The sequence below is a fragment of the Thalia democratica genome, chromosome 1 (assembly GCF_965202585.1).
Source record: "Thalia democratica chromosome 1, ktThaDemo2.hap1.1, whole genome shotgun sequence".
Classification (NCBI taxonomy): Eukaryota; Metazoa; Chordata; class Thaliacea; order Salpida; family Salpidae; genus Thalia; species Thalia democratica.
In genome coordinates, this window is record NC_139165.1 from 94,449,762 (window position 1) to 94,475,647 (window position 25,886).

The window sequence follows — 25,886 nt, forward strand, 5'->3', positions numbered from 1 at the left end:
AAATTGTGAACTGAAAAATGAAAATTCCTACTGCTCCAAATAGTCGCACAAAATAATTCTTATACTAAAATGTTTTACTGTTAAGACTTGTCCGGTAAATTTTAAAAAGTCAAAGATTTCATTGTTTGTATCAGTTCAAAAAACATTTTACTTGATATATGGTTTATTTTGTAGTAGAACATATTATTAAAGGTGCGAAAGAATCAATTAGGTGAAGACCAGCCATGGCACACAGAAAATTAATTGGTTTGCAATTGTTTCTACTTCGAATGAACATGGCTGCAATCCCGCCCCTGTGGACGGCCATCCTGTTGTTCTTGAGTGAGGAAAAAAATGTCTTCAACAACCATGTATGTTTAACATTCTTTTAGTTACAAAAGCTCAAAGCTATCAAATTAAAATTAATAATTTCAGAGCATAGAGAGCTGTTTTGGAACATTTAAGCACAGATTATGGATAAAAACAGTGAAGAATGGATGATTAAAGTGAAAAACCAGATGGTCGTACCACGTTTTTCTTGGAAAGATATCAATAGGTAGTATTTTGAAGTATAAAAATTTTATTGACTTAATTTCATCCATTAATATATAGTATTATGGTTTTTAAAGCAATAGAATTCTTCATGTTAAACCACAGTTTAATATTACCTGCATCAAATATATCAAGGAAGATATCACTAGATGACAGTTGGGCAACTACAGCAAGTAAAAGAAAATAAGCCAACAGTAATTCAATTATTGTAGGCCTTCTTTATGCTAATTGTGATTTCAAGCATGTTGTAATTGACGAAAACACTTAGATCTACAAACCTAGTTTAAAAAAAAATTGGTTATAAAAATAACATCTTCTGTCTAATGAGTTTATCTAAAGTTAATTTATTACTTCCATTTCTTTAAACGAAGACTATTAGTTAGACAAATAAAAAAGAAATTAAAGTAGGAAAACTGGACCAAGTTAATAAAAGTCTAACTTGGTTGAAAATTCTATCTCAGTAAATTGTTGTGATCTCTGATAAATGCAGTTAGCAATTGATTTCAGTCAGAAAAACTTGAAGAATTTAGCGCGCTTTCTTTTTATGACGTATGAATCTAATGTACCAAAAAAAAAATATCATTTAAAAACAAAGCGCCAACTTTGGTACTTATAACAAAATGTATTTTCTAACAAACTATTGAAACATCCTGAGACTGTGAACTATTAACTAAAGCAACTAGCAGACTTGTTTTAGTAAATAATGTACTATTTTATAATAAGTTTTTATAGTTAGAGTTTCATGAAAAAATTATATGTAGAAAAAAAATACTGCAACTAGGTACATAAATAACTTTTTTGTGATATAAAGGTACAAAACTATGAAAGCACAATTAAACATGTAAAATATTTTCAGATTAAATGTAACTAACGCATAGTATTTCTATATTAAACACCTGATGTTAATGTTTTTAGATTTAGACTTATGTTATTTAATAACGACCGTACATTAACAAATTTACTTTAAATTGAACATACGTCAGATACATTTAAAATCATTTTAAGTTTACCTAGTTAAAAAAAAACTATATCAATTAATTTTCTATAAAGCTTTCAAAGTTTTCATACTTTTTTCAAAGTTTAGTTATTTTAAGTTATAAGACATCTTTTAATTTAATATAAACTAACATACGAAAATAAAACTATAGCAAAACTTTTATGAAGACAGATAACGTTGACTGATGAAATTTTGAAATTCATTGAAAAATGAATTTGGTTTGCTATCTGTTTTATCAAAGTTTCTTGAAATAATGTTTTAAAACTTACTGGGTATTTTTAAATACTTTAAGTTTCAGTTTGCAAAACTACTAAAAAAAGATAAATTATTTACTGTTTGAAAAAAAAAGTCGCAAAACATATTGTTATACAAAAGTTTGTATTTAAAAGCACAAAGCTTAACAGTTTTACTGTTATTACCACTTTTTAAATACATTTTTGTCTTTATCATATTAAATACTTCTTGCTGTAAGTTGACTATTTACAAATTTTTTAGTAGTTCATAATCTTTAATTACTTTTGAAACAAACTTATAACACAGATTTATGTATTTTAATTTTTTTGATACAAACATTCACTTCATAAAAAAAACAGTTTGTGTTTACTGAGTCGAACAGTTTACTTTAAAAAAGCAAACGTTTAAGAAACTTTACCAAAGTGTTTAGATATAGCTTAAATTTAAGATTAGAACTTAATTTTCAAAGACTTATAATATGTACTTTAGGCGAAACCAAAAGTTTTATTTATAAACAAAACAAAACCAAAAGTTAAATGGCAAAAAAGTGCACAAAATGAAAGTTAAAAAATATATCTATGATAGTTTTAGTTGAATTTTAATACAGCTTTCGGGTGCAAAACAATTTTCAATTACAAGTTCTTCTTTCTTCCATTCGTCTGTATTAACGTTATAACAATTCCTGGAACACAGTTACTTCATCTAACATCGAAAAGGCACAAAAATTGAATTGATAACCTTCATGAAATTTATTTACATACATCTACCTTTCGAAAATTGAGTAATTTATTATTCTAATGAAGTTTTGTTCCAAGTGTTTGAGTAGTACATCAATTTCACCTTATAGACACACTGTTTCTAGTAAAGATACGTTCAAATCTTGCGATTTATTTTTACTCTTTAGACGCTTTGCATTGACCTTAGTTAAGTTAATTTTTTAGAATAACTTCTCCTTCACTAAAAATAATGTCAAATGCATTCTGACTGCAATATCTACTAGTAAAAGAAGTAGTTTTGTTTTCAATAAATTTTCTTTAATATAATTTTAACGTCAATCTGTTTAGTACCACAATTCTACACTCTTCATTTTTACAAGCAGAAGAATCCGTTATACCTAACATATGTTCTAATGCAGGTTTTGGTAGTAAATGAAGTCTAACTTTTGTTAAGTGACTTTTTGGAAAATTTTCTTCTAATTTCATTTTGGTAGCTATTCCGGTCATCTGCAGCATTCAAGTTTAAAACTAGTGTGCAGTTCAGATGATAAAATAATTTCCCTGACAAATTTAAATTCCAATTCTTTCTAATAACCAGTTTCCATTACTAAAGTGAAAAAACGTTTTATCATAGTGAAATCAAGAATTTCTATGTAATGCAAACTTGCTTCGGCAATATTTGTTATCTTAAATATGTTTGCAATTTGATAGTACAATAGTCTACTTATAATGTTTGCACTCTTTTTTATAAAAAATAAAATACTTCTGTATAATTAAGATGTAATTGTTGTATGGTTTATTTATAATTTGCTTGATAAAGTCAATCTTTTTTTGACTTTCGTGACCTGAAAAAACATTAACTCAACACATAATTTTCGACATTAAATAAAATGATTCTCAAATTAAAGTTCATAAGCTTCAGTTTTTATTCAAAAGAGTGAGAAAATTTATAAAAGTTACCAATTAGAGTTGATTGGTTGTTTAAAAAAACAAAGCTTCTTTTAGCCGAAGCTTTAACTCTTCAGAGCCTGTAGAATCTATTTTAGTGCTACTTGAATTTCTTAAACTTTTTGTGCAACACTTTTTTTTCTTTCTGATAGGTCCTACTTTTCATGCGTTCGAAAATCTTACCACTCACTTTAATAAGTATTGAAAGCTAAAAATATTCAAATACAATTGTTATTAAAACACTTACACAATATTTATTTGGAAATTTTGTATTTAAACTAAACAGATAAACTTTTCTAACAACATACAAGTGAAAATAAAGTTTAATCCTAAAGATTTAAATTGATTTAAAGTAGAAGAAGAAAAAGTTTTTATATCTAAAACATTAAATTATATGAGGTTGAAAATTGGATTTGACCTTCTTTGAAGAAGGTAGAAACAAATTAAGCTAAACTATTATTACTTAAAAATTGGTTAGTATTTTAAACTAATAGTTTTCCTATTCTTTTTTTTTTATAATGTGATTAAAACATTAAAAAAAATATGTTTAAATGTTTATTACTTTTTAATACTTTTTTAATGATCGTTTTAAATAATTGTTTTTTTTTATTAATGTGAACTTGCCTAGGCTAAAAATTTATAAACATTCTTATTATTAAATCTAGCTTAAAAAAATGTTTGTTTCCGAAGAACTCGTACAATACTTGTTTATACTTTTAAAATAGTCAATTAAGTTAGTTAGTAAAACGTTGCTGTTAAACTTAATTATAAAAATTATAATCGTATAGTTACAGACTTTTAACATTTATTTTATAATTTCTTAACACTTTTATCATATTTATTAAAATGTTATTTATCTAAGTGCTCTGTTTATAAAAACACTATTACAATGTATACTTTTTTACTTGCTCTTCTCATCACAACAAACTATACCTAAAATTGCTCAAAAACAAATATTTTGAGTTAAAGCATAACAATTTCTAAATTAATTTGATTAATGTATTTTATTCAAAATAATATTTAACAAATATATACTTTTTTACTCTAGTTTTATGTATTACACCTTGTTGTATTCGTTAGCTGTCTAGTTTAAATTGTAATCTATTGATATTTATTCTCAACTATTAGATCACAGTAAATTGCAAAAATACAGCTATAAGATAACAGTAAATTGTGACACTACAACTATCACATCAAGCTAGATCACAACAATATAAATATCACATTACAGTATATCGCAACAATAAAACTATCACATCATAGTAGATCGCAAAAATAAAACTATCACATCACATTAGATTGCAACAATACAACTATAACATCATAGTAGACACTAAACATGAGTTTTATCAAAAAATAGTTGTTTATACTGTTTGTAAAATTAGTAGATTTTATAACATTTTCCTTGAAATAATATTATCTATATTAAATTTTGATTAAAAGAAATATATCGCAATCAAGTGTTATCATTTTATAATAAAAACTTTCTTATTCTAATGGTCTAAGTCAGGGGTCGGCAAACTGCGGCCCGTGGGCTAATTGTGGCCCGCAAAGGGTAAATCTGCGGCCCGCGAGCACGTTATTTTTTTAAATGGAATGCGGCCCGCGAAAGAAAATGTTGTGGCCCGCGAGCATGTAAATGTGGCCCGCTAGGCAAAAATATATTTCAAGTTATTTTTTTTTTGTTAATTCGACTTAATTTGGTTAGTTAGGTTTTAAGTCTCTGTATAAAATTTTAAAATAAATATAAAAAATTATTGCTTTATTTTAAAAATGTGAAAAAGAAAGAATAGCATTCTAACAGGATATTTTTCTCAGTTTCCTAATATCTTCTTTTTTACAACAGCAAGTAATTATCTGAAAAAAAGAGTAAAAAGAAAGCTTGAACTTAATAAGGTAGTTATACAATATCTATTTTTTAAATAAACTAAATGCAAATATTTTTCATTTTGTACAAAATTAATGCACAGTAATTCACTAAAGTTTCATTTCTTTATAGCTAATATATTCGTTTTCAATATATTTTATACCTAAGTTTCTTTTATAGATTTTTTATTTGTAAATGTTATATATTAGTGTAAAAACATTAAAATTATCATATTAGTAAGAAATAAGGTTTTTTAGATTTTTTTTTTGAAACATTTTAGTTTTTTACAAGTTTTTATTCACTTTAAATTAGTTTCTATGCACACCAACTGTAAAACATGCTCATATATTAAACCATTTTTTATTTAATATTTTAGTTGGTTTAGATTAAGTTTATGCATAATTTATAATATTTTTGTTTCTACATGTAGTATCTAAATTTGTACAGACACATTTAAAATAATAAATATGACATAAAATAATATAGTTTTTGTTACGTATAGCTTTTTATTTTCAAACATTGTTTTTGTCAAACTAAGTTAATTTTTATGCCTTGCATATCTACACACAATTGCTGTTTTTTGGAGCTACCTATTTAATTTAAACTAGATTTAGGGATGGTAAATTTATCAAGTTTGCACATTGTTAATCAAAATAGTTAAAATTCAAGAAAATAAACAACTAAACATTGCCACACACTCAGACTATCACTATTTGAAGACTTCAAATCTCAGGCCAACTAAGTCATATTTAAAGTTTTTGGCTAGAATTAGTTTTTGTATACAAAAATATCTGAAATGTTTTTGTTGACTGAGTTTGGCTTTTTTGCTTGAAAGAGTGGCAAATTAAACTAATGATGTCTGTTTTGCTCAGTCCAGAGTGTTAGTTTGAGTTATAATATATGTTAAATTTTAAGTCTTGCAGCTGATATAGTTCAAAATATTATTTATACTATTGTAAACATTTAAGTGTAAACAATCAGTGTTACCAAAAAACTTGAATCCCGGAAAGCTTTGAATTTGAATATTTATGCTTAAAAAATGTGGAAAAAAAAAACTTGATTTGAGAATTTTAAAAAAAACCTGGAATTTTAAATAATTTTTATTTTTAAGGTAATGAAACTTCAATTTGACACAAAAAAATTACCAAATAAATATTTTTTTATCAAAAAATATATTAAAGTAGCTTAAAATTTTTTTTAATTATTGATACATTTTTTAAGACATTTTTAAAGTTTTAATTAAACTTTATACTAAAAATAAAAGAAGGAATTGTGCTTCAAAAAACTTTGTATTGGTGCATTGCACCTTTACTTGAAAAATTACACCGATTGTTGTGCTTCGCGTTGGAACTAAACCAAGAAATTATACTAAAATGTCAAAGTTAGTAAAAAATCTCTAATAAAAATTCTCAGATGAGCAATAGTTTTTCTATCAGTGCTCTCATCAGATTGACTAAAGTCCTAATTTGATTTATGCAACTTTATAACATAAATGCATTTTCAAACACGACTTCTTGTTGTCATTGAAGAAATAAACAAAAGTTTTTCATTACTGCAAACACAAATTCTTTAAAAACGTTTTCAATTACAACGGTATCTCATTTAAAGTAATAACTTTTGCAAATTTATAACTTGCCTTAACAATTTTTTCTGATCATTCTGCAGTTACTGAAGATAAGGATGTGCTTTATTTGAACTGACTCTGGTGATTTTTTTTATCGCTTCTTGCAATAACTCCTACCTAACGTTTTTTTTGTTCTTGTAGATCGTCTTATATTTTACAATTAATAACTTTTAATGATAAAAGAATTGCTATAATGCTTAAAAAAAATAAGTTTTTCTATTTCGCTAATGTTTGAATAAAGTTTTATACTTTTGTTAAATTTGTTAAAGAAACTTAATTGTCCTTTCCAGCTGACTTATACTTTTTTGGCATATAATCTATTTACTGTTAATAACTTTCGTAGTTTCTTTATGTTGTGAACTTTATCTAATCTTGGTTGCTACATAAACAGGCTATTTTAAAAGCTTTAAAACTCCGGTGTGTGCGAAACTTTTATTTCAAACACTTTAAAGAAATCTTCCAGTTCTCAGAATAGTTTTTATGACTGTAGTGTAGTTTACTAATTGTAATTTGTTCTTGTTTTCTTACACTTTGTGTACTTTTAGATTATGGTGATATTTTAACTAGGTATTTAACTAAGCTTGATTAACAACTATTTGTTAGCTTTTTCAACTTTTAATAAACTTATGCTGGTTTGATACAACTCAGACATTTTTGTTTTTTAAGTGGCAACCATGTAAAAGACTAATTCATATAAAATATGTTATTAAAGTATTCGAGAATTAATTATGTTAAAGAATCTGTTTTGTCTTTCTGGACTACGAACAGATATTAATTTTATTAAGTTAACTAACTACTAAATTTTTTAATGAGTGTAAATTATTTAACACGCAAAAACTTTTTGCTAAGTAAATATTCTTAGAAATATGAAAAAAGGGTTGATAATATAACAAATGTATAAAAGTAACCCATAAATTGTTTTTTAAGTTAGGTTTTTATATAGAGTTAGGTTGTAAGTAAAATTACAAAATTATTAAGTTAAACTTATTAAGTGCTTATGAAAGTACATAGTTTATTAAAACTTAAGTATATTAGTCAATACAAATTTTATTCTAATAAATATTGATTTAAATAGGCATTCTATGTATAGCTAAAAGTCATTTAAAATAATAAAGTGAATAAAAGTAAAACTTTTCTCTAGTGTGACTAAAGCTAAAAGATTATCAAAATGTCACTAAAACTAAAACTGCGGCCCGCGAAGACTTTTGAAACTTGAAATGTGGCCCTTGACAACCAACTGCCTGCCGACCCCTTGTCTAAGTTATATTATAGTATATTTATATTAATTCAATCAATTGTTTTTAGCTACTGATGTAATCTCATTTTTACTAAAAAATAATCAAACAAATTTCTAGGTGCATTGTCGGCTCATAGGATATTAAAGTCAAATGATAGTGATAACTAGTTTTAATTTATTCAAAATTATACATATTGATAATAATAGTTGAATAAAATGGCGAAAAGTAACTTTAAATTTAAACTGCGTGTCAAAACAACAACATTACACTTCATCGACGATACTAGAATAATAAATATGTAAAATCAGTCAAATTTTGGATAGTGACTTTACAAATTTAATTTAGAAATAATTTAGTAGTATTTACTACCATAAATCAAATAAGTGAAAAAGTGAGGTTTTTGATAATTGATGTTTAGGAAAAATTTAACACATTCAAAATAAATTAATAATAGAAATTATATTCTTATTATAATGTATTGTTTTTTGATTACTTCAACTATATTATAACTAAAATTTAGTTATAAAAGCTTTTTTAATCAAAATTTTATGAAAACACTGTGATTTTTAAATTTGTTTTTATAGATAAAGTTTACAACAAAACCACTAGTAATATACTTAAGCTGCATAAAATAGTTGACATTTCCTGCTACTTCTACTATTTGTCCAATTTTTTTTAAAATGAGCTTATTTTATCAAATAATGTAAATTTGCACTTAAGTCACTGATTTTAGATTCAGTATTAAAAAAATTATTTATCTTTAAAAACTAAGGTAGCATAAAAGGTATATATTGTCCTAAAATTTAAGGATTTTGACGTGTGATTTCAGTTTGATACAAAACTTAAGCTCAAAGAAAAAAGTTAAATAATGTTTTATTTAATCTCTTTGTTTGGTTTATTTTGATGTTGTAATTTTTGTTAAATATATTCATAAATGTTTTTAATACAGTTTAAAGTTCATATTATCATATTTATGACTTTATTACTATCACGTTTTTAAACTTATATGTAAAACTTTAATAGTTAGAGTTTTTTTAAGGTATTGCCAAGGTTTCTTACACTGTTGTTTAAAAGAATTTGGGTATAAAGTATAGCTTTCGATAGACGTAATTTGTTATAAACTGTTTTTAGGAAAGTTGAGTAAGGAATATAGGAGTTTTGTATTAAAATATATTGTATTGGTTTGCATTTTCAACTTTTTATAATTGAAGTTTAAAGTAGTTTATCTATTAAGTACTTTTATTTACAGAAAATTACAGAAATATATGCATATCTCGAATAATTTTATAAGGATTTCGTTGGTAAACTTAAAAATTTAGTACGTTGATCTAAACTCTTACCTAAGCAATAACCTAAAAAAAAGATGAGTTTATGTTCAAACTTAAACAATAAGTATACTACAACTAAAAACAAATAAAATGTTCTTTTAACATTTAAACTCGCTTTAAAAAGTACAATGTGAGTTATAACTTTAAATATTATTTTTCATAACAACAAAACACTAACTATTCACATTGTTTATTGAACGATAGAAAAACGCTCAAAAGTTTGGTGTAAGAACTGGTGTACAGAAAAACCTTTCGGTTATCGAGTCGTACACCACAACTACATATTTAAACTCTTTTTTACTATTCCTTTGCACTAATACTTTTAGTTTTTCTAAAGCATTGTTTTAGAATTAGTTTTTATAAAGAAATAATATGGATTAAATCAACTATTATTGTTTTCACGTATACTATTCTGAATTGTGTTGCTCATAAATATGAGAGTTAGTATAAAAAGTTACTACATTATGCATCTAGATATGTGATATCTAGATATTACATAAAACTAAAAAAATATTTCAGAGTTTCTAATTGGGTTTTGTAATTAATTACTATAAAATTGATTTTTTAAAAGTTTAACCACTTAATCCATAAGAAAAACCTTAACGTTTCATAAAAAATATTAAGTTTCATTTATAAAAGTAATTTTAGCAATTAATTTAAGTTTCATATTTAGAAATAATTTAAGCATTTAAAGAACTTTTTATAAATTTTGACTTGATTTCTTAAAATTATTAAACTTTTTTCATGCTTCTGTTTTTGACTTTTCTTGTTATTTAAAAATATTCTTTCTAACAAGCAAAAACACTTTACACATACAAGATTAATTATTCAAAATTTTGTTTGTAAAACTAAATTTCACCTTTTAGGGATCTTCAGTTACCATTTAAATCTTGTTCAAGTAGTTAAGTTTCTATTTGACATCATTTAATAAATTGTACTAAAGATCCCTTAAAAGGTAAAATTTAATTTTGCAAGTAAAAATATTGAATAATAAACTTTTTATATCTGTTATATGTATATTTCTATAGATAAGTTAGCATCTAATCATTCTTTTATAATAACTTAAAGTACAAGTTATATATACTTTGTTAGTTTTTAAAGTATAATTATTTATATTTTGGAGACTAAAGTGCTTATTATTTTTATTTACTAATAATGATACAAATTTTACACATTAATAAAACTTTAACAATATTTTATTTCAAATAAACACTTTGAAAATAATATGCACTAACTGATTTTTTACAATTTATTTTATAACTTATCTTTTAATCTTTAAGCTCTAGTAAATTACAAAGTTTATATTCACGCAATTACAAGTTTATATTTTCTGAATGCGTTAAGCTCAAAGCTTTGACTAAAAAATATTTTTGGCACAAATACCTAAGAGACCAATTAAATCGATAGTTAAAAATTGCTAACTATACTTAGTATGTCTATAATGTCTTTTATCATAGTTTTTACACATTAGAGCAATAAAACGTGAAATTTTTAGTCAATGTTAAGGCATTAACATAACATACAAGACTATATTAAAATTATATTTTTGAACAGCTTTAAGTTCACGAAAATATTTAACTATGCGTAATATACTCTAAAATGTTATATGGTATGATGATCTTCATTAAAAGTATGATTTTCAGTAAAACCTATGTTAATCTAAGCTTATCTATCATTAGAAATGGAGATATAAGATTTTAAAACTGAGCGTGAAATAGTATTACATTGAAATAAGATTTGTAACTAACAACTAAAGATTCAAACAAACACTAAGTATTTTTCATTATGTCTCTTTACTACAGTGCTTTTAATAAAGCTAAAGTAAAATAAATTAAATTTTAGATAAAATAAAACTATCTGATAATAAAAATAACTTAAATGTTATAAGTAAATTTTTCTGGTTTTCATATGAAAACGATGTTAGCTAATGAGGTAGAACAAGTATAATCAAAGAATCTTACAAAACAAGTTTTTATTAACCTATGTAATATTTGAAACAAGAAGCGAACAGAAAAAAGGAGTAAATTTAAAAGTTTGCCTAAGTTTCTAAAAAGTATATATGATTTAATTGAAGTTGAACTTACACTATGTAAACTTGAGATTTTTAGAGTCTTCTTTAGTGTAAGTTCCCTTTTGAAAAAGTTTCTTCTGGTAATAAATTGTTTTTTTCAAGTGTTTCTAAACTTAAAAAATTGTAGTAGATCAAAAACAATTTACATCAAAATACCTCATACATTTATGCCTGATTATTCGTATCTCAAATAAAAATCTAGACGTTTTATATAAAAATTAAAATATCTAATTTAAGGATAAACTAATTAAGCTTATTCAAATTAGCTCAAGCTTTGCAATTAAAAATTCTAACGAGCTATCTTAAGTTTTAAAACCATAAAAAAAAGTTTAATCTTGCCGTGACACTCTGCCTAGTTGAAACATATTTGTATTTAAGTTACGCACATCTTGAAAAGGACTTTAATGTACTAATAAGAGGTGCAAGACTATTCAAATTCTGACAACTCAACTTCCGACAATTCAAACTCTTTAAAAAAAAATAGAAAGGGCCACTACTAAAAAAGTAATTATATTTGTCAAAAGTGAAAATACATATCTAGGTTCTATTAATATCTACAAGCCATTTTTTTCTTTTTGCAACACAGCAAACATTTTTTGAGATATGGCTTAAATAAAGTTAAAAACATATTTATTGTTAGTAATTTTAATATATCTTATAAAATAATTAAGGTTTTGCAAAAAAGAAAAAAAAGGCTTGTAGATATTCATAAGATCTATATATGTAAATATATATTTTCTCAAATTTATGTTATTTATTGAGATATAGTCTTTTAATTAGTTTTTTAATAAATTGAGTTGTCGGAATTTGATTTTTTCGAATTGTCATGTAACCACTAATAACCTAGAACTGTCAATATCGGGTTTTTAGCAAATTTTTCTCTAACTTAACAAATTTCAACTAGTTTGCCTATTTTTAATGGATTAACAAATATGCACCAAATGATTATTTTTTTAATTCAAATCGTAATAAAACTTTCCGGCTGTATACAGTACACTACCGCTTAAGTACGCAAATTGAACCCGACCAAAAAGTGCGTACTTAGCACGGGTAGTGCGTACTTTTTGAAGACATAGTATAATATGAACTTTAGTTGTTTGTTATCTTTCTTACTACTTGCCACCAAATAATTAAGCCAAATAAACAAGTCTTTTTATTTTAAACAACATTTAATACATAATTCTAATCTGCAAAACTTTTTATTAGATTTTAAAATGATTTATTTTATCTATAAAAAGTTTCTACATAATTAATACATGCTATTAATACCAAACATTTCGAAAACATCAATTTGTGTACATTTAAATTAAGTTATGACTTAACTATGTTATATTTGTAGGTTTTTTTAACTTTGTCATCTAGATTTATTTATTCAATAGCATTGCAGCTCAAATATCATTATTCTTTTCACTTTTCTGCAACCACTACATATGTATTTAGTTTATTAACTTTTAATAACAGGACTGTCACAATTTCAGGCCACTTAGACTACTTAGGATTACTCACCCTAGTTTAAAATTTGTGAAAGTCTTAGGCTAACTCAGCAGGTTGGCCATTCCACCTTTCTTGATAAGTGCGTACTTAAGGCGTGATGCGTACCAAAAAAAGTGCGTACTTAAGCGGTAGTCTACTGTATACGACTATTTAGTATTTTGTATTTATAAAAAATACCACAATACTTGCACAAAGTAATTTATTTATTTTGTGCAAGTATTGTGGTATTTTTTATAAACACAAAACTTGATCCAATTAATAATATTTTACCACAGTTCTTCAAATAGAACTGTTTTTCAAGGATATCTAAAATTTTACAAAAAAGTATAAATTCAGGTGTGTACAGTTTATTGAGGTAATTTACAAAAAACACATAAAGAGTAACTCAATTTATTTTGATAAACTATTTAAAAAAAAAATAGTGTTATTTTTTTAGCACAGTCTTTCTATATATTCAAACAAAGTTTTTAAACTATCTATGTTTATTACAATAAAATTAAATCGAACGTATTTAATATATTACGTAAAAATAAAACATTTTACCTAATTTCTTCTCATTTTTCGCTTTGAGACTTTTCTTATATTACTTTTACACAATTCTTATTTTATGTAAAGTTTTTTATTATTTATTTCTTATCCGTTCTGCAGTTTTGGAACTAAAAACTTTATTTTTATCAGGAATGAATGAGAAAGTTTAAAGCATTTAATTAAAAAACGAACTATAAAATAATTTTTTTTATCGATGAATACACTTATTTATACTAATAGCTAAGTTCAAATCGAAGTGTATAAATTACAATCAAGATTATAATTAGTGATGTTTTAAAATAACTAACGTTTTAAACCGAAAACTCTCTCATCAAGCTGATAATTAAAAGAAAAAAGACATTTTGTTACAAACACTAAAGTTGGCGCTCAAATTTTAAGTGAAAAAAATTGAGCTAGTTCGATTAATACGTCATAAAACGAAAGTTAATTTTATCTAATAATTTTTCTTGAGCAATTCATTTGTTAACTGTAATTTTAGAAGTTACTGCTTAAAAAGCTTGTATAATTGTCTTCTCACTATCAATATTATTCTAAACTTTTTTGTTTTGAAGTTTTATGTCTCAAATGTGTAGTAATGTAATAAGATAAAGCTCGTTGAAAATAACCAACAAACTCTTATCAACTTCTTTTTGTTCAAGTAAATATGATATTACTTTCAACTTTTGTTTAGTCTACTTTGCAAGTATGGTTTTAGTATGATTAAAGTCCAGAATTTTTAATTATTGCATGAAATAAAGCTTTAGTATACTATTAAACCGTAGCAAGTTTGTGTATTTGTTGCAACATTTTGCACAGAAAATAAAAGTCAAAGCACTCAAAGTGTCTACCTAATCTATCATGTTGTTTTATACAAGTGCTGTGAAAATTAGATGTGTCTTAAGTTATATTTTTTCACAAAAATCTGATGATCAATAGCTAGCTTTCTTTAGTAACTGGTGAAGATACTTGAGTGTCTTTTTCTGCGGTATTAAGATGTTTCTTACCTTTGATTCGCTTTTGTTTAGTTTAAGCAATTGAAAGAATAACTTTTCAATGTTCGTAGTTCATTGGTAACCATTATTATCAACCAAATTCTAAGTGTTATTATATTCAATCAAGTCAAAAATTGCACATAGATCTTATTTAGTTAGAATGTAGTGCTATCAAATATTTTAGGCATGTGTTTAATCACTCTATATTTTGAAACTTAAGGGAAATGTCTTTATGGTCTATTATTGTTATGAAAATGTCTGTTAATCTGAAATAAAGTGTGCATGTTTCTAGTTTTACTTCATATTAGTTTTATTCACGACAGTCCTACACACCTGAAGGATCCTAACACTTGAACTTTATAATCGCAAAGGTTAATCTTAAAGGCAACTTGCCTCAATTAAGAAGAAAAGTCTATTTGAACTATTGAAATCATTGCACTAGTTAGTGTGAGCATATCATTTTAATTAAAGTTTAAGTTTTTTATTTGGTTTTGATAATGTAAGTGCACTGAACTAATCATGGAAAATTATCAGTTGAATTTATCAAACTGTTGAAAACTCTACAAATTAAGCTAGTTATCATCTTAATATATCTAGAAAGCATTGTTGTTTGTATAAATTTTGTTTAATTTCTTATCTAATGTGTATTTATTACATTCAACAACGAATGTATATAAACGTAGCTGAAGTCTGTTTCAACTTAAACGGCAGACGTTTGGAAAATGTACAGCAATTTTCACAGAAACCCTGAATTATGTGGTAGAACAAAAATAATTATTATTGACGTTACAAAACTTTACAAATAATGTAGCCCATAACGTGTTTGTATAGTAGTGTTGCGTCCTTATCTTCTCTTGAACTGTTTATGTGACTTGCTAGAGCCTTCATTATGTGGGTAGAGCAAATGTAAACTATTACTTAATCTTTTCTGTACTCAGCTTTGTAACAATAGTTACTTACCTTAGTATATAGTCGTCTGTATTTATTATATTTAATTGAATTTTAAAGTGAATGTGCTTTAAATCTTTTAAGTCTCTGACTTTTATTTCTAAGCATGCATGTTAAAATTTCATGCAATCGCAATTGTCTTTTAGCTTTCCCTTTTCAGCCCAATTTTTGAAATATTCATCCATGGTTACAGCCTTACTGAATTTTTTTTCGAAGTTATTATACTTATGCCTGTATTTCAAAAAGAACTGACAAAATATTTTAAATAATTTATTTACTTTTTAACACATTTCTTAGTTTTGCTAGTGAGTTTTACCTTTCTTCTAAATTCTATTTAACATCAACTTGTAACATAACAAATATGGAACTTTCTTTACATATCAGTTTAATATACAACATTTTTCTTCTTGCCTCATATAAGCTTACTGACTGGAGTCTATTTATATTTGTTTTATAGATCTACAACTTACTAAACATTTTTTTTTAATTTTCGTATCAGTTGTCGGTTATCAGCTTAGAAAGAAGTCTTGAGGAAATTCAGGATGACTTGTAACTGCAATATAAAAAGTTTCGACAAACGATAACGTTAAAAACTGTTTAAACTTACATGTGGATCTATGTTAGGCGTCTTCAAACTTGTTGGTTATTTCTTACATCTTACCAGGAAATTTCATCTTGACATGTCAGATGGTGTAAGATCAGCATGATATACAAGCGGAATAGTTTTGACTCAAACTTTCAAAATGATTTTTTGTTACTTTCAAGTTTGGAACAAAGTACTCGATTTTTCCCAGTTGGGCTTGACAGAAAAAGTTTACAAAAACATGTTTTGAAACAATGGTCTTTAAACAGTAGTACTTTTAATTGACACTGTTCAGTATTTATTGCCATTTTAGTGATATTTTTTAGAAGTTTTACTTTTGGCCGTTTTGCTTGTACCTGTTGATGATGTTTTGATATTGATCTTAGTACACAGCACTCTATATCTTGCTTTCTATTTCCTTGACTTAGTTAAGTGTTTAACTAGCAACACAGAGGAGTGTTTTGCCTTCACTAGCTAGTACAAATTAATTAGCCATTAGTTCTTTGTGTTTTAATAAGAATCAAATTTTAGCATCTTTAAAATGATTTTTAATGACTTTGGTACTTGGAACTAAGTATTTATTGTTTTTTATTGGATATTTCTCATCTATGACTTCTTCGACTTGCCTCTAATCTATGACTTCTCCATCTTGACTCTAATCTATAACTTCTCCAACTTGCCTCTCAGAGTTGCAATTGAAAGCTTTAGTGGATAAGGGTTATGATGTTACCAATGTTTTCAATACTTTTAATTCCTGCTACACGATATACACATCAGGTAGTTAAGAGCTGGTTTTACCAGCGTTATTCTCACCTGTACAATGAATAGTTATAAGTGAATGCAGCAATTGAAAAGCTGAAGTTTTCAAGCTGCTCCTTTTCAACCTCAAGGCTCATTTTGTTTCTTATTAAAAAGAAACATTGCCCAGTACATGGTTTTATTGCAACTACAAATATTTATTTCTTATAAATTCTTTTAGCATTTTTTTATCTATTCATTTTTGAGACAGAACTAAGTTTGAAACTCGTTTGATAGACGATATTCAGTTTCGATTGATTTATTTTAGACAATTATTTTGAAATTTTGTCAGTTACAAACGACTGGTTAAAACATCTGCTAAGCATAAATTTCGTGATCGTAATTAAAGGCACATATATAAAATATTTTTAATTTCAAACCATCTAATATATTTTTTATAAAAGTCAAGCTAGTTTTAAAATATCACATTTCTAACTTGGTCTTTCAGTGGCTCAAAGGCCTTATTTATCAAATACTTGAACACAAGCCTGCTCAAGTATAAAGTCTTGCTGAATCAGTTGTTAAGGATTGCATGTAGCTCGACCCAAGTCCCCTTAGTAAGGTTGGCCAGATTTTCATTACAGTATTTATGTAGATTCAGATCATAACTATCAAATTTGTTACTGTTGTTGGTGGTGCATAACAGAAAAGTTGCTAAGTGAGTGTCGGTGAAGTTACAAATCTCCTACTTACAGAAAAAAAACGCCTTTGCTCACCTTATAAATAATTTTGCTGTTATCAAGGTGATGTTTCTGCAACTTTTATGTACATTTTCATATTTCAGACATCTCACAAGCTTATAACCTCTGAAATAGCGCAGTAACTTTCTGAAGAAGCTTTCTTCTGCTGTCACTTTGGCTGTGCACATTACGTAAAGCAAGTCGGTATGTTTTTGTCATTGCATTTGGTAGCTTTCTCAAAACAGGTCTTTTTTACCACCAATGTAAATTACTTATATTCAGACAAAGGTGGAGTTTTTGCAGTTTAATAATATCTGACACTTTTTATTGGATTAAGTACTTATTTATTTTATTAAGTACTAAGATTAAGAAGCACCTAAAGCTTATTTCTTACTTTTTAAATAGCTTTATATACATTTCTGCCTTTGTGAACATATTTATTATCTACTTCTAGTCTATAAAAACTATATCAATTACTGTCAAGAACTTATTTAGAATATTTTCAAAGACTTTTTCGACAAATAATTTTATAAAACTTTTCGTAAGTTTACTATTTTATGTAAAACATATAATTTACTGAAACAAAGCAAAGTTCTAAATAACCCTTTTTTGTAGTTAACTTATACTTTGATAAATAATAAACTTTCTAGATAATCCTTGTAATAAATTAGATTTATTAAAAGACAACTTATTTTTTTAGCTTGTATGACAAAATTCTCAATTTGTAAAAAGTAAAATAATTTCTCTTGCTGAAAATTTTTATTAAATTAATTGTTTTGAGGATATAATTAGATACATGAAAAATGAAAATGTGAACACTTCTGAAGTATGAAAAAAAAGATGGGTCAATAGTACCATATTACCATACGTAATTCTTTTTTCTCTCATAGTTGACTCGTTCGTAGATGAAAAACGACAGAGAGAAATTTATCAAAAGCATTATTATAAGTAAAGAAATATATGATAAAGTTACTCAACTGTAAGATAGTGGATGTATTAAATGTCGAATATTTTACTAAATGATAATTTTTATTTTTTGCAAACGTTTAAAAATAATTTAAAAGCATATCGTGTAACTTTATTATGTTACTAAGAGACTATATTTAAACTTAATAACTATAAATATTAAAAATGTACGTTTCTCAAAGAAAAAAAAATTTTTTAGATAATTAAAGTATATTATAGTTTTTCTAAATTTGTTTTAAATTAAAATCTTACAATTAATTACAATACTTTTTTCGCTTTAAAAATATATTTATTATTCTATTCTGAAGTTCGATTACTGACTTAAGTATGCTATAAAAAAACTTAATTGTTTTATGAAAGTAGCAAGTTAAATGATACTCGTTTCAAGTTAATTATTACTTAACATGTTTAACTTTGTAAAAAACATGTTTAAATTTGTTAAAAAAACGTTATTTACCTATTATTTCTTTGCCTTTAAGTAAACATTACAGAACTTATATAGCATTTAACCTGCAACTACAGAAAGAACAATTGTGCGAAACTTTTTACATATAAAATCAAAAAACTTTGTTGTTAACTAACTCTTACAATTAGTGCTTGAAATAAAGTTTAGTAACTTATTATCTTTTTTATTGAAACGATTATAATACATTCTAGAAATAGTTTCATACTAAAGTTAAAGCAGTTAACTTATCTTAACGTAATTGTTGGCTTTTATATACTTTTTGTATAATAAGATAAAATTAGATGACTAACTTACAGAAAACTTACTACTAAGTTACTGCAATACTCAGTTTAAAACTCTTAAGTATACAATTAATTATTATTTTTCTGATTCTAATCAAACTGTAAAAAACCTAAATTCTAACAAAATTTGTTTTTAATTCTGTCCATTAATTTTTGATGTCAAATTAAAGTACTTAACTTTTGCTAGTATCTACAATATTATAATACACACGTTATTTTAATCTATGAAACTTAAACATTTATTCTCAGTTTATCTTTATAAAAAAATTATACTCCATGTTATAAAATATTTTTAAATAAAAACGCTAATAACTGTTATCTAAAACATCTAATTAATTTTAAGATTCATTGTAAAACTCAAAAGATACAGCATCAAAATTTATTTTTAGAATTTATTTGCTTTAACTACAGTTTTCGGTCTCATTTTTTAGAATTTTTGCTTCATGTTTAACAAATTGATTTCAAATATTTTTTTCCCAGCTTGTTATGAAAAAGTATTTATGTTGTTAATTTCAGCCTGATCACTACATGCTAATAGTTGTAAACTATTACTAATAAATAAATACAATGCCAATTAAAAAATTTAAATTATTAATTAGTCATACTAGAATTTTTAAAATTTAAAATTTATGTTATTTTAATGTGCAGTATTAGTGATAACAAGTTTTAACTAGGAATTTATATTGAATCTCAATAAGTTAATAAACTCTTTAAGTTTTTATAGTGAGTTATACATATAAGAAATTTAAAAACTTTAATTGAAACACTAATTTTCTATATTTATAATATACTTTATCTATTCATCAAAATCTATAAATTTAAATGATACTAAGTTCAACTTAAAGTGTGTAAAAAGTGAATATTATAGGTATAATATTTACTTAATCAAATAAAATTAATATTTTTTCATTATCAATCCTGATTGCAACCGGTTGATTAAAAAACACCCCAATAAATCTAATATAAGTCTAACTGTTTAATACATGATTATTCAAAATACTATATTAAATGACACACAAATAATCTTAATCTCTAATTTTAAAAAGTCGTAACAAAAAAATTTAAAATTGATAAACTTAGTAAAAAACATTTTAAATAAGAAATTTCTCCTATAAATTTATTTTCAGACTTTCATATAAACATGTCATGGTTACTTTTTAATTCTAAACTTCTGTTGTTTTGCAAGATGTTTAGTTTGCACAAATTAGCTTTTTAATTGTACTCCTCTTTATAAGTAATGACAAACCATTAAAATTATTTTTTGATATGTGTATTTAAAAATATACTTATATTAATAAAACTTGCTGCGTAATTTAAAAAAATAATGGAATAAAATCTTTTATATTATAGTTTATATTGAAAGAAAAGTATTTTTATTAAATAAAAATTATAGTTTTCTCAATTTACTTCTAGTCTAAAACAAATTTACCAAATAAAAACCAACAGTTTTAGTAGACTTTTACGTCATATATTTTATACTAGATATCGCAGTTTTACTATTTATATAGCATATATTGTTAAATGAGAAAAAAAAAGCTTTAACTCATCTTATTGTGTGACTAACTAACCTTTTTTTAAGTACTAAACGTTCTAAATAACACTTTTGACAAATTACAATTATTAAAAGATAAATATGTTTCAGCTTAAATTCTAAATGTTTCAGTTGAATAGAAGTGAGTTAGTGTCACTTGCTAAAATGTGTCATAAAAATAATTTTTATGAGGATGCAATAAGCTACATGAAAGAAGTGATAAAAAAGGGAACACCTCTTAACTTTGAAGAAAGAAGTATGTTATTTAAAAGTTATGGGAAGCTTACACAACCGTATCTTAATTTCTTGCTTTCCCTTGATGACCCGAGTGTAGATGCAAAACTACAGATAGAATTATACCAGAAAGCAAAATCAAAAGTGAACAGATTTTGTTTTAAAGCTATACAATTGTTAGACAGTGACTGTGTCAAAAGTGATACTGTTGATGAAGCTATTGCTGATTACAAACGTTTTAAAGCATGTTTACATTGTGAAAAAGCTGATGTTTCAGCAGGTGCAGAAAGAAAATACGAAATTCGTGAAGCAATAAAGCTATATGAGGAAGCATATGATATTGCAACAATGAATCTCAATCCAGCGCATCCAGTCACACTCAAGATTGCGGTTAATTTTTCTTCACTTCTCTTCCATATTCACGAACTCCATAGAGCTCTTCACATAGTTAGAGAAGCCCACATAAAAGGTTTTTCAAACCTATCTGCGTTACCTGACGAATTGAAAAGCAGTGCTAAAAAGTTTTTGGATGTACTAAAGGACATCTTGGATCAGGCTCAATTTAGTTTCGGAATTCAGTTCATGTTAAAGGCTATTTGTTTAATGGCATTAATTTTATGTTGTTACTTAGTTATCTAATTATGAACTTGTATAATTTATTTACAAATGTTGTGTTATCAGATTATCAGTTGATGTTTGGTCGTTTGTTGAAATAAACTTTGTTATAAAGGTTGGATTACTAATATCTTTTGTAAATAATTCTTTCATTAAGCTTGCTTTTTTTTTGGTAGTCTAGCTTGTAAGTCTAATTAATTTAATTAATCTATCGATAAATATAGTAACTACTAGTTTATTGTGCCAAGAAAGCCATGAGAATATTTATTGTTATATCCTAAGTTTTACCTTTCGTAGAACTTAAAAACTCAAATTAAATGATAGTATAACGTTAACTTTTTAAATTACTGTTTTTATTAGTAATTTTCTTTGTAATTTTTCTAAGAATTGTTTAAAATTTTCGTCATTTGGCATACAACTTACGTTTTAAAACAACAAAAGTAAAAGAAAAACTGATTTGACTTAAGACTGGCTTCGTCCTTATAAGGACTCATCTATTGGTTACAACCGAGAAATTTTCAATCTACATACGGCTTTTCATCCTTTCATATGAAGCAACCATTTCCTGGTATTGTTCAAAGACTGGTCACACTCTAAAAAAAGCTTGTGTTCTGATGATAAAAGATTACTATCAACTCTTTGTAAATCTTGAGCTTGTTTCACGGCGTACGAAAGTCCAGGCTTCTGCTCAGCAGACGTTCTCGTTGTTTTTGTTGATCATATTTAATATAAGCGTATCAATTGTTTCGCCTAGTAAACGTTCTATTAAACGTTGCATGGCAAAATACAATGCTGACGTCATTGATCAATACTATCAAATGGTTGCATTATTTTAAAGCATTTTAAACCGTTTTTTAGATTGAAGACTGTATGTTTTTTGATTATACAATTTTAAAAAACATAAAATCCAGCTATTGTAAATTACAAAACTTTTTTAAAGCATTTTTGACATATTTCAGTCTTTATAAGTATATAAAACATTTCGTATACGAATTAAAATGAATCATATACCAAAAATTAGTTGTGGCAGAAATTTATTTTAAATTCGACTAAACAGAAATAACAACCTTTATGAATAGCACCTTTAAATAGCACATAAACAGATTTAAACACATTTTAAACTAAATTTAACTAAAAAAACTAGTTAAAAAAATTAATTTGATGGTAATACCCAGATTAACTGAATGCTTCTTAAAATGCAACAAATGTTAAGTTATCAAATTTTTTAAACTTTTTTAATACAGTAAAATCATCGACCGTTTGTTTTTCATATTAATACTTTCCACTGTTTGTAAAATTTGTTGAGACTAATGTTTCTGATTAGAAACATTTTTGGTTTTTTTATTAGTCTTGATATAGATCGAACACACTAGAATCCGGATTCTTCCATTAAACAGGGTGTCTAGTATTTTATTAGGTTACGTTTAAATTTAGTTATTTAGCTAGAGATGTTTTTATTAAAGTTTTTATAAAATTATTTGGAGAGTAATCACTTCAAAATCTTCTACAAACTTTTTGTTTTAATGTTTTTTTCATAGGAAAAAGACAAAGGATTTCAAATAATACCGAATTTAGTTGGTTACTAATTGTTAAATTTTTATTCAGTAAAATTAGATAAATATAACAAATTTATTATGTTGTTCAAGCAAGTAAGCTTCTAAAATATATAAGTTTTTATAACGAGTATTAAAATAAAGCTTAAAAACAATAAAAAGAATTTTTTCTGAAAACAATTGTTTTAGTTTTTTAGAACTTTTAGTTACCTAAACAATTTTATTAGTTTTCCTGCAATTTCTTGGTAATCATTTCGTTATGTTATCAAATTCGTTATAGTTTTCAGAACTTTTTATTACCAAAAAAAAATTATTAGTTTTCATTTTATTTTTTGGTAATCATTTTATTTCTGACAAACAGTAAAAGTTTTATTTATTGTGTTCTTAATTAAATTCTTTTTAATCAAAAATATTTTTAAAATAAGTTAGTGTTTTGTTTGTTAAGTACCTTTTTGAGTTTATCTTATATTGTAAATGCTTAGTATAGGAGGCAAATAGTCTAGCAATCAATATTATCAATTTTCTTAACACAAAATAAGTAAAAATTGTGTTTATATCATTTTATTAACGTATTTTTTGAAGTTTAAATAAAAAGCTTAGGTAAAAATTCCTACATCATTATATATTTTAAAGTTTATCAAACAAAATCTTTAAATCTTTTTATTTTACAATTATGTTTTTATCTGACAAAAAATAAAGAACAAACGATCGAAAATAATATACTTAAATAAATGTTTTAACATTTTATTGATATGTGTATTACATCTAAACGAAGTTTGAGATCAATACAAGAAGCCATATTAAAATTGTTTGTATACAATATTTAAAAAATATATTATATCATATATATAGAAAGTGATTGATGTGAAAAAATAAAATTTAATGCTATTTGAAAAAAATTTTTTAACTGTTTGTAATACATAGAAGTTAAAAAACAAACATTAGAATAGTTATCATTTTTAGGTTTTATTTATTTTTCTGAACTAATTTTGAAAAAAAGAACTCACAATTAAAGCTGTTTACTCTTTAGTTAAGATTGAACATTTATAGTCTAAAATTCTTTAATTTTTGAATAAGTTTATTATAAGATAATAAATTTATCATTGATACTCATCAAATTACCAAAACAAAATACTCCAATAAAGTTTAAACAATCAAGCTTATGATATAAAAAATTAATATTTTTTTATTAATATTTTAACAACCATCTAAAAAAAGTCATTTATTAAATGAAACGTACATATTTTTATTTTCTTTTAAATAATAAAGTAAAATATAAATGAAGTACATTTATTTTTTGCATAAATAAAATTTCAGAAATATTTTATATTTTGATTATATTTTAAGGTGTAAGTTTTTCAGGTACATTATTATTTGAAATTAACTTTTTTATGCGTTATGTTGTTGTTTTCATACTTTGACAAGTTTAGTCATTCCATGATAAAAACTTAAAACTATAAATGTCAATATTTTTTTTTATTTTCTTAAATACCTCACAGTGTTTTTTAATACATTATTATTTGAAATTAACTTTTTTATGCGTTATGTTGTTGTTTTCATACTTTGACAAGTTTAGTCATTCCATGATAAAAACTTAAAACTATAAATGTCAATACTTTTTTTTATTTTCTTAAATACCTCACAGTGTTTTTTAATAGACAACGTTAAATGCATCAATTTTTTTTCATTTAACGAAGGAAGCACGACCCCTTCTTTGTTCTTTCTTTTAAAACATTCTTGCATAAGAAAAGTAGAAGCATTAGTTTAAATGGAAAAATATTTTGTTTATAAACATAAAAAACTATTTAACTTTATTAAATGTTTTTAAACGGTATTCAATAACAGTTGCCTCGCCTGTACAATTGTAGCTCCTGCTACGACAGCGTTGGTGAAACTAAAAAGTTCAATTTCCTGTTTTACTGCTTCGAATAATTCATGGTTGCTCTTTTCAAGTTTAAATATTACTCTTGCGAACCACTTTGACACCTAAATATAATTTTATTTCGTTAACTGTATGAATCTGAAATATTACTATTTTAACATATTTTACTATTTAATATTATTGATTGATAAAATTTTGTAGACAACAAAGTTTTATATTACTGTCTAAATTGAAAGTCTTTTTTTTTTGCATTTTTCCAACTTAGGTAAAAAAAAAAAGGTTTGATTTAAAACAAATGTTTTAATAAGCTTTTTCTAATCTAAGAAAAATTATTTTCGTAAAATAATATAAAGTTTTGTTTTCTAAGATATTTTGTTTTCTTTTATATCTTAAAAAAAATTTAGTTTTTATAAATGTACCTTTTTGTTTTCTTTTTGGCTACATCAATTGTTTAGCAAAAAAAGCACACAGCTGTGTTTAAAGGTGACATTTAACTATAGTATTAAAAAATGCTTTAAAATTATTTTATATAGACTATCTCTGACTTTTAATAGTAGTTTTGAGAATCTTGCTAACTAAAATTTTAAGCTAAATTTTGTACTTACAAGAACAACAACAGTTTTAAAGTTACCTTGCAAAGATTAAACATTAATAAACCATTTTTTCTTCTACAACGCAACTAAAATATTCTTTTTTGGAGAGAATCTACTTAACGTACAAAATATTTTATTCAGGATTTTTTAAGTTTCTATTCAATAATTTAACAAACCTTAAATGTTCT

At 24.9% G+C, this 25,886-nt stretch overlaps 1 protein-coding gene across 1 annotated transcript; it reads left to right on the forward strand.

Moving 5' to 3' along the window:
* The first annotated feature begins 275 nt into the window (after positions 1-275).
* On the forward strand, positions 276-25,155 carry LOC145841484 (uncharacterized). Its single transcript, XM_082948847.1, has 4 exons — positions 276-350; positions 20,954-21,077; positions 21,237-21,646; positions 25,069-25,155. The coding sequence occupies exons 1-4, from the start codon at positions 276-278 to the stop codon at positions 25,153-25,155; spliced, it is 696 nt and encodes a 231-aa protein (XP_082804973.1).
* Positions 25,156-25,886: the final 731 nt, after the last annotated feature.

What these genes read in the sequence shown, in the direction of transcription:
- LOC145841484 (XM_082948847.1), top strand. Translation starts at nt 276, where the DNA reads ATGGCTGCAATCCCGCCCCTGTGGACGGCCATCCTGTTGTTCTTGAGT. An exon ending in TCTTAACTTTGAAGAAAGAA is followed by an intron (nt 21,078 to 21,236) that starts GTATGTTATTTA and finishes TACAATTGTTAG; the next exon opens with ACAGTGACTGTGTCAAAAGT. An exon ending in GAATTCAGTTCATGTTAAAG is followed by an intron (nt 21,647 to 25,068) that starts GCTATTTGTTTA and finishes ATTCAATAACAG; the next exon opens with TTGCCTCGCCTGTACAATTG.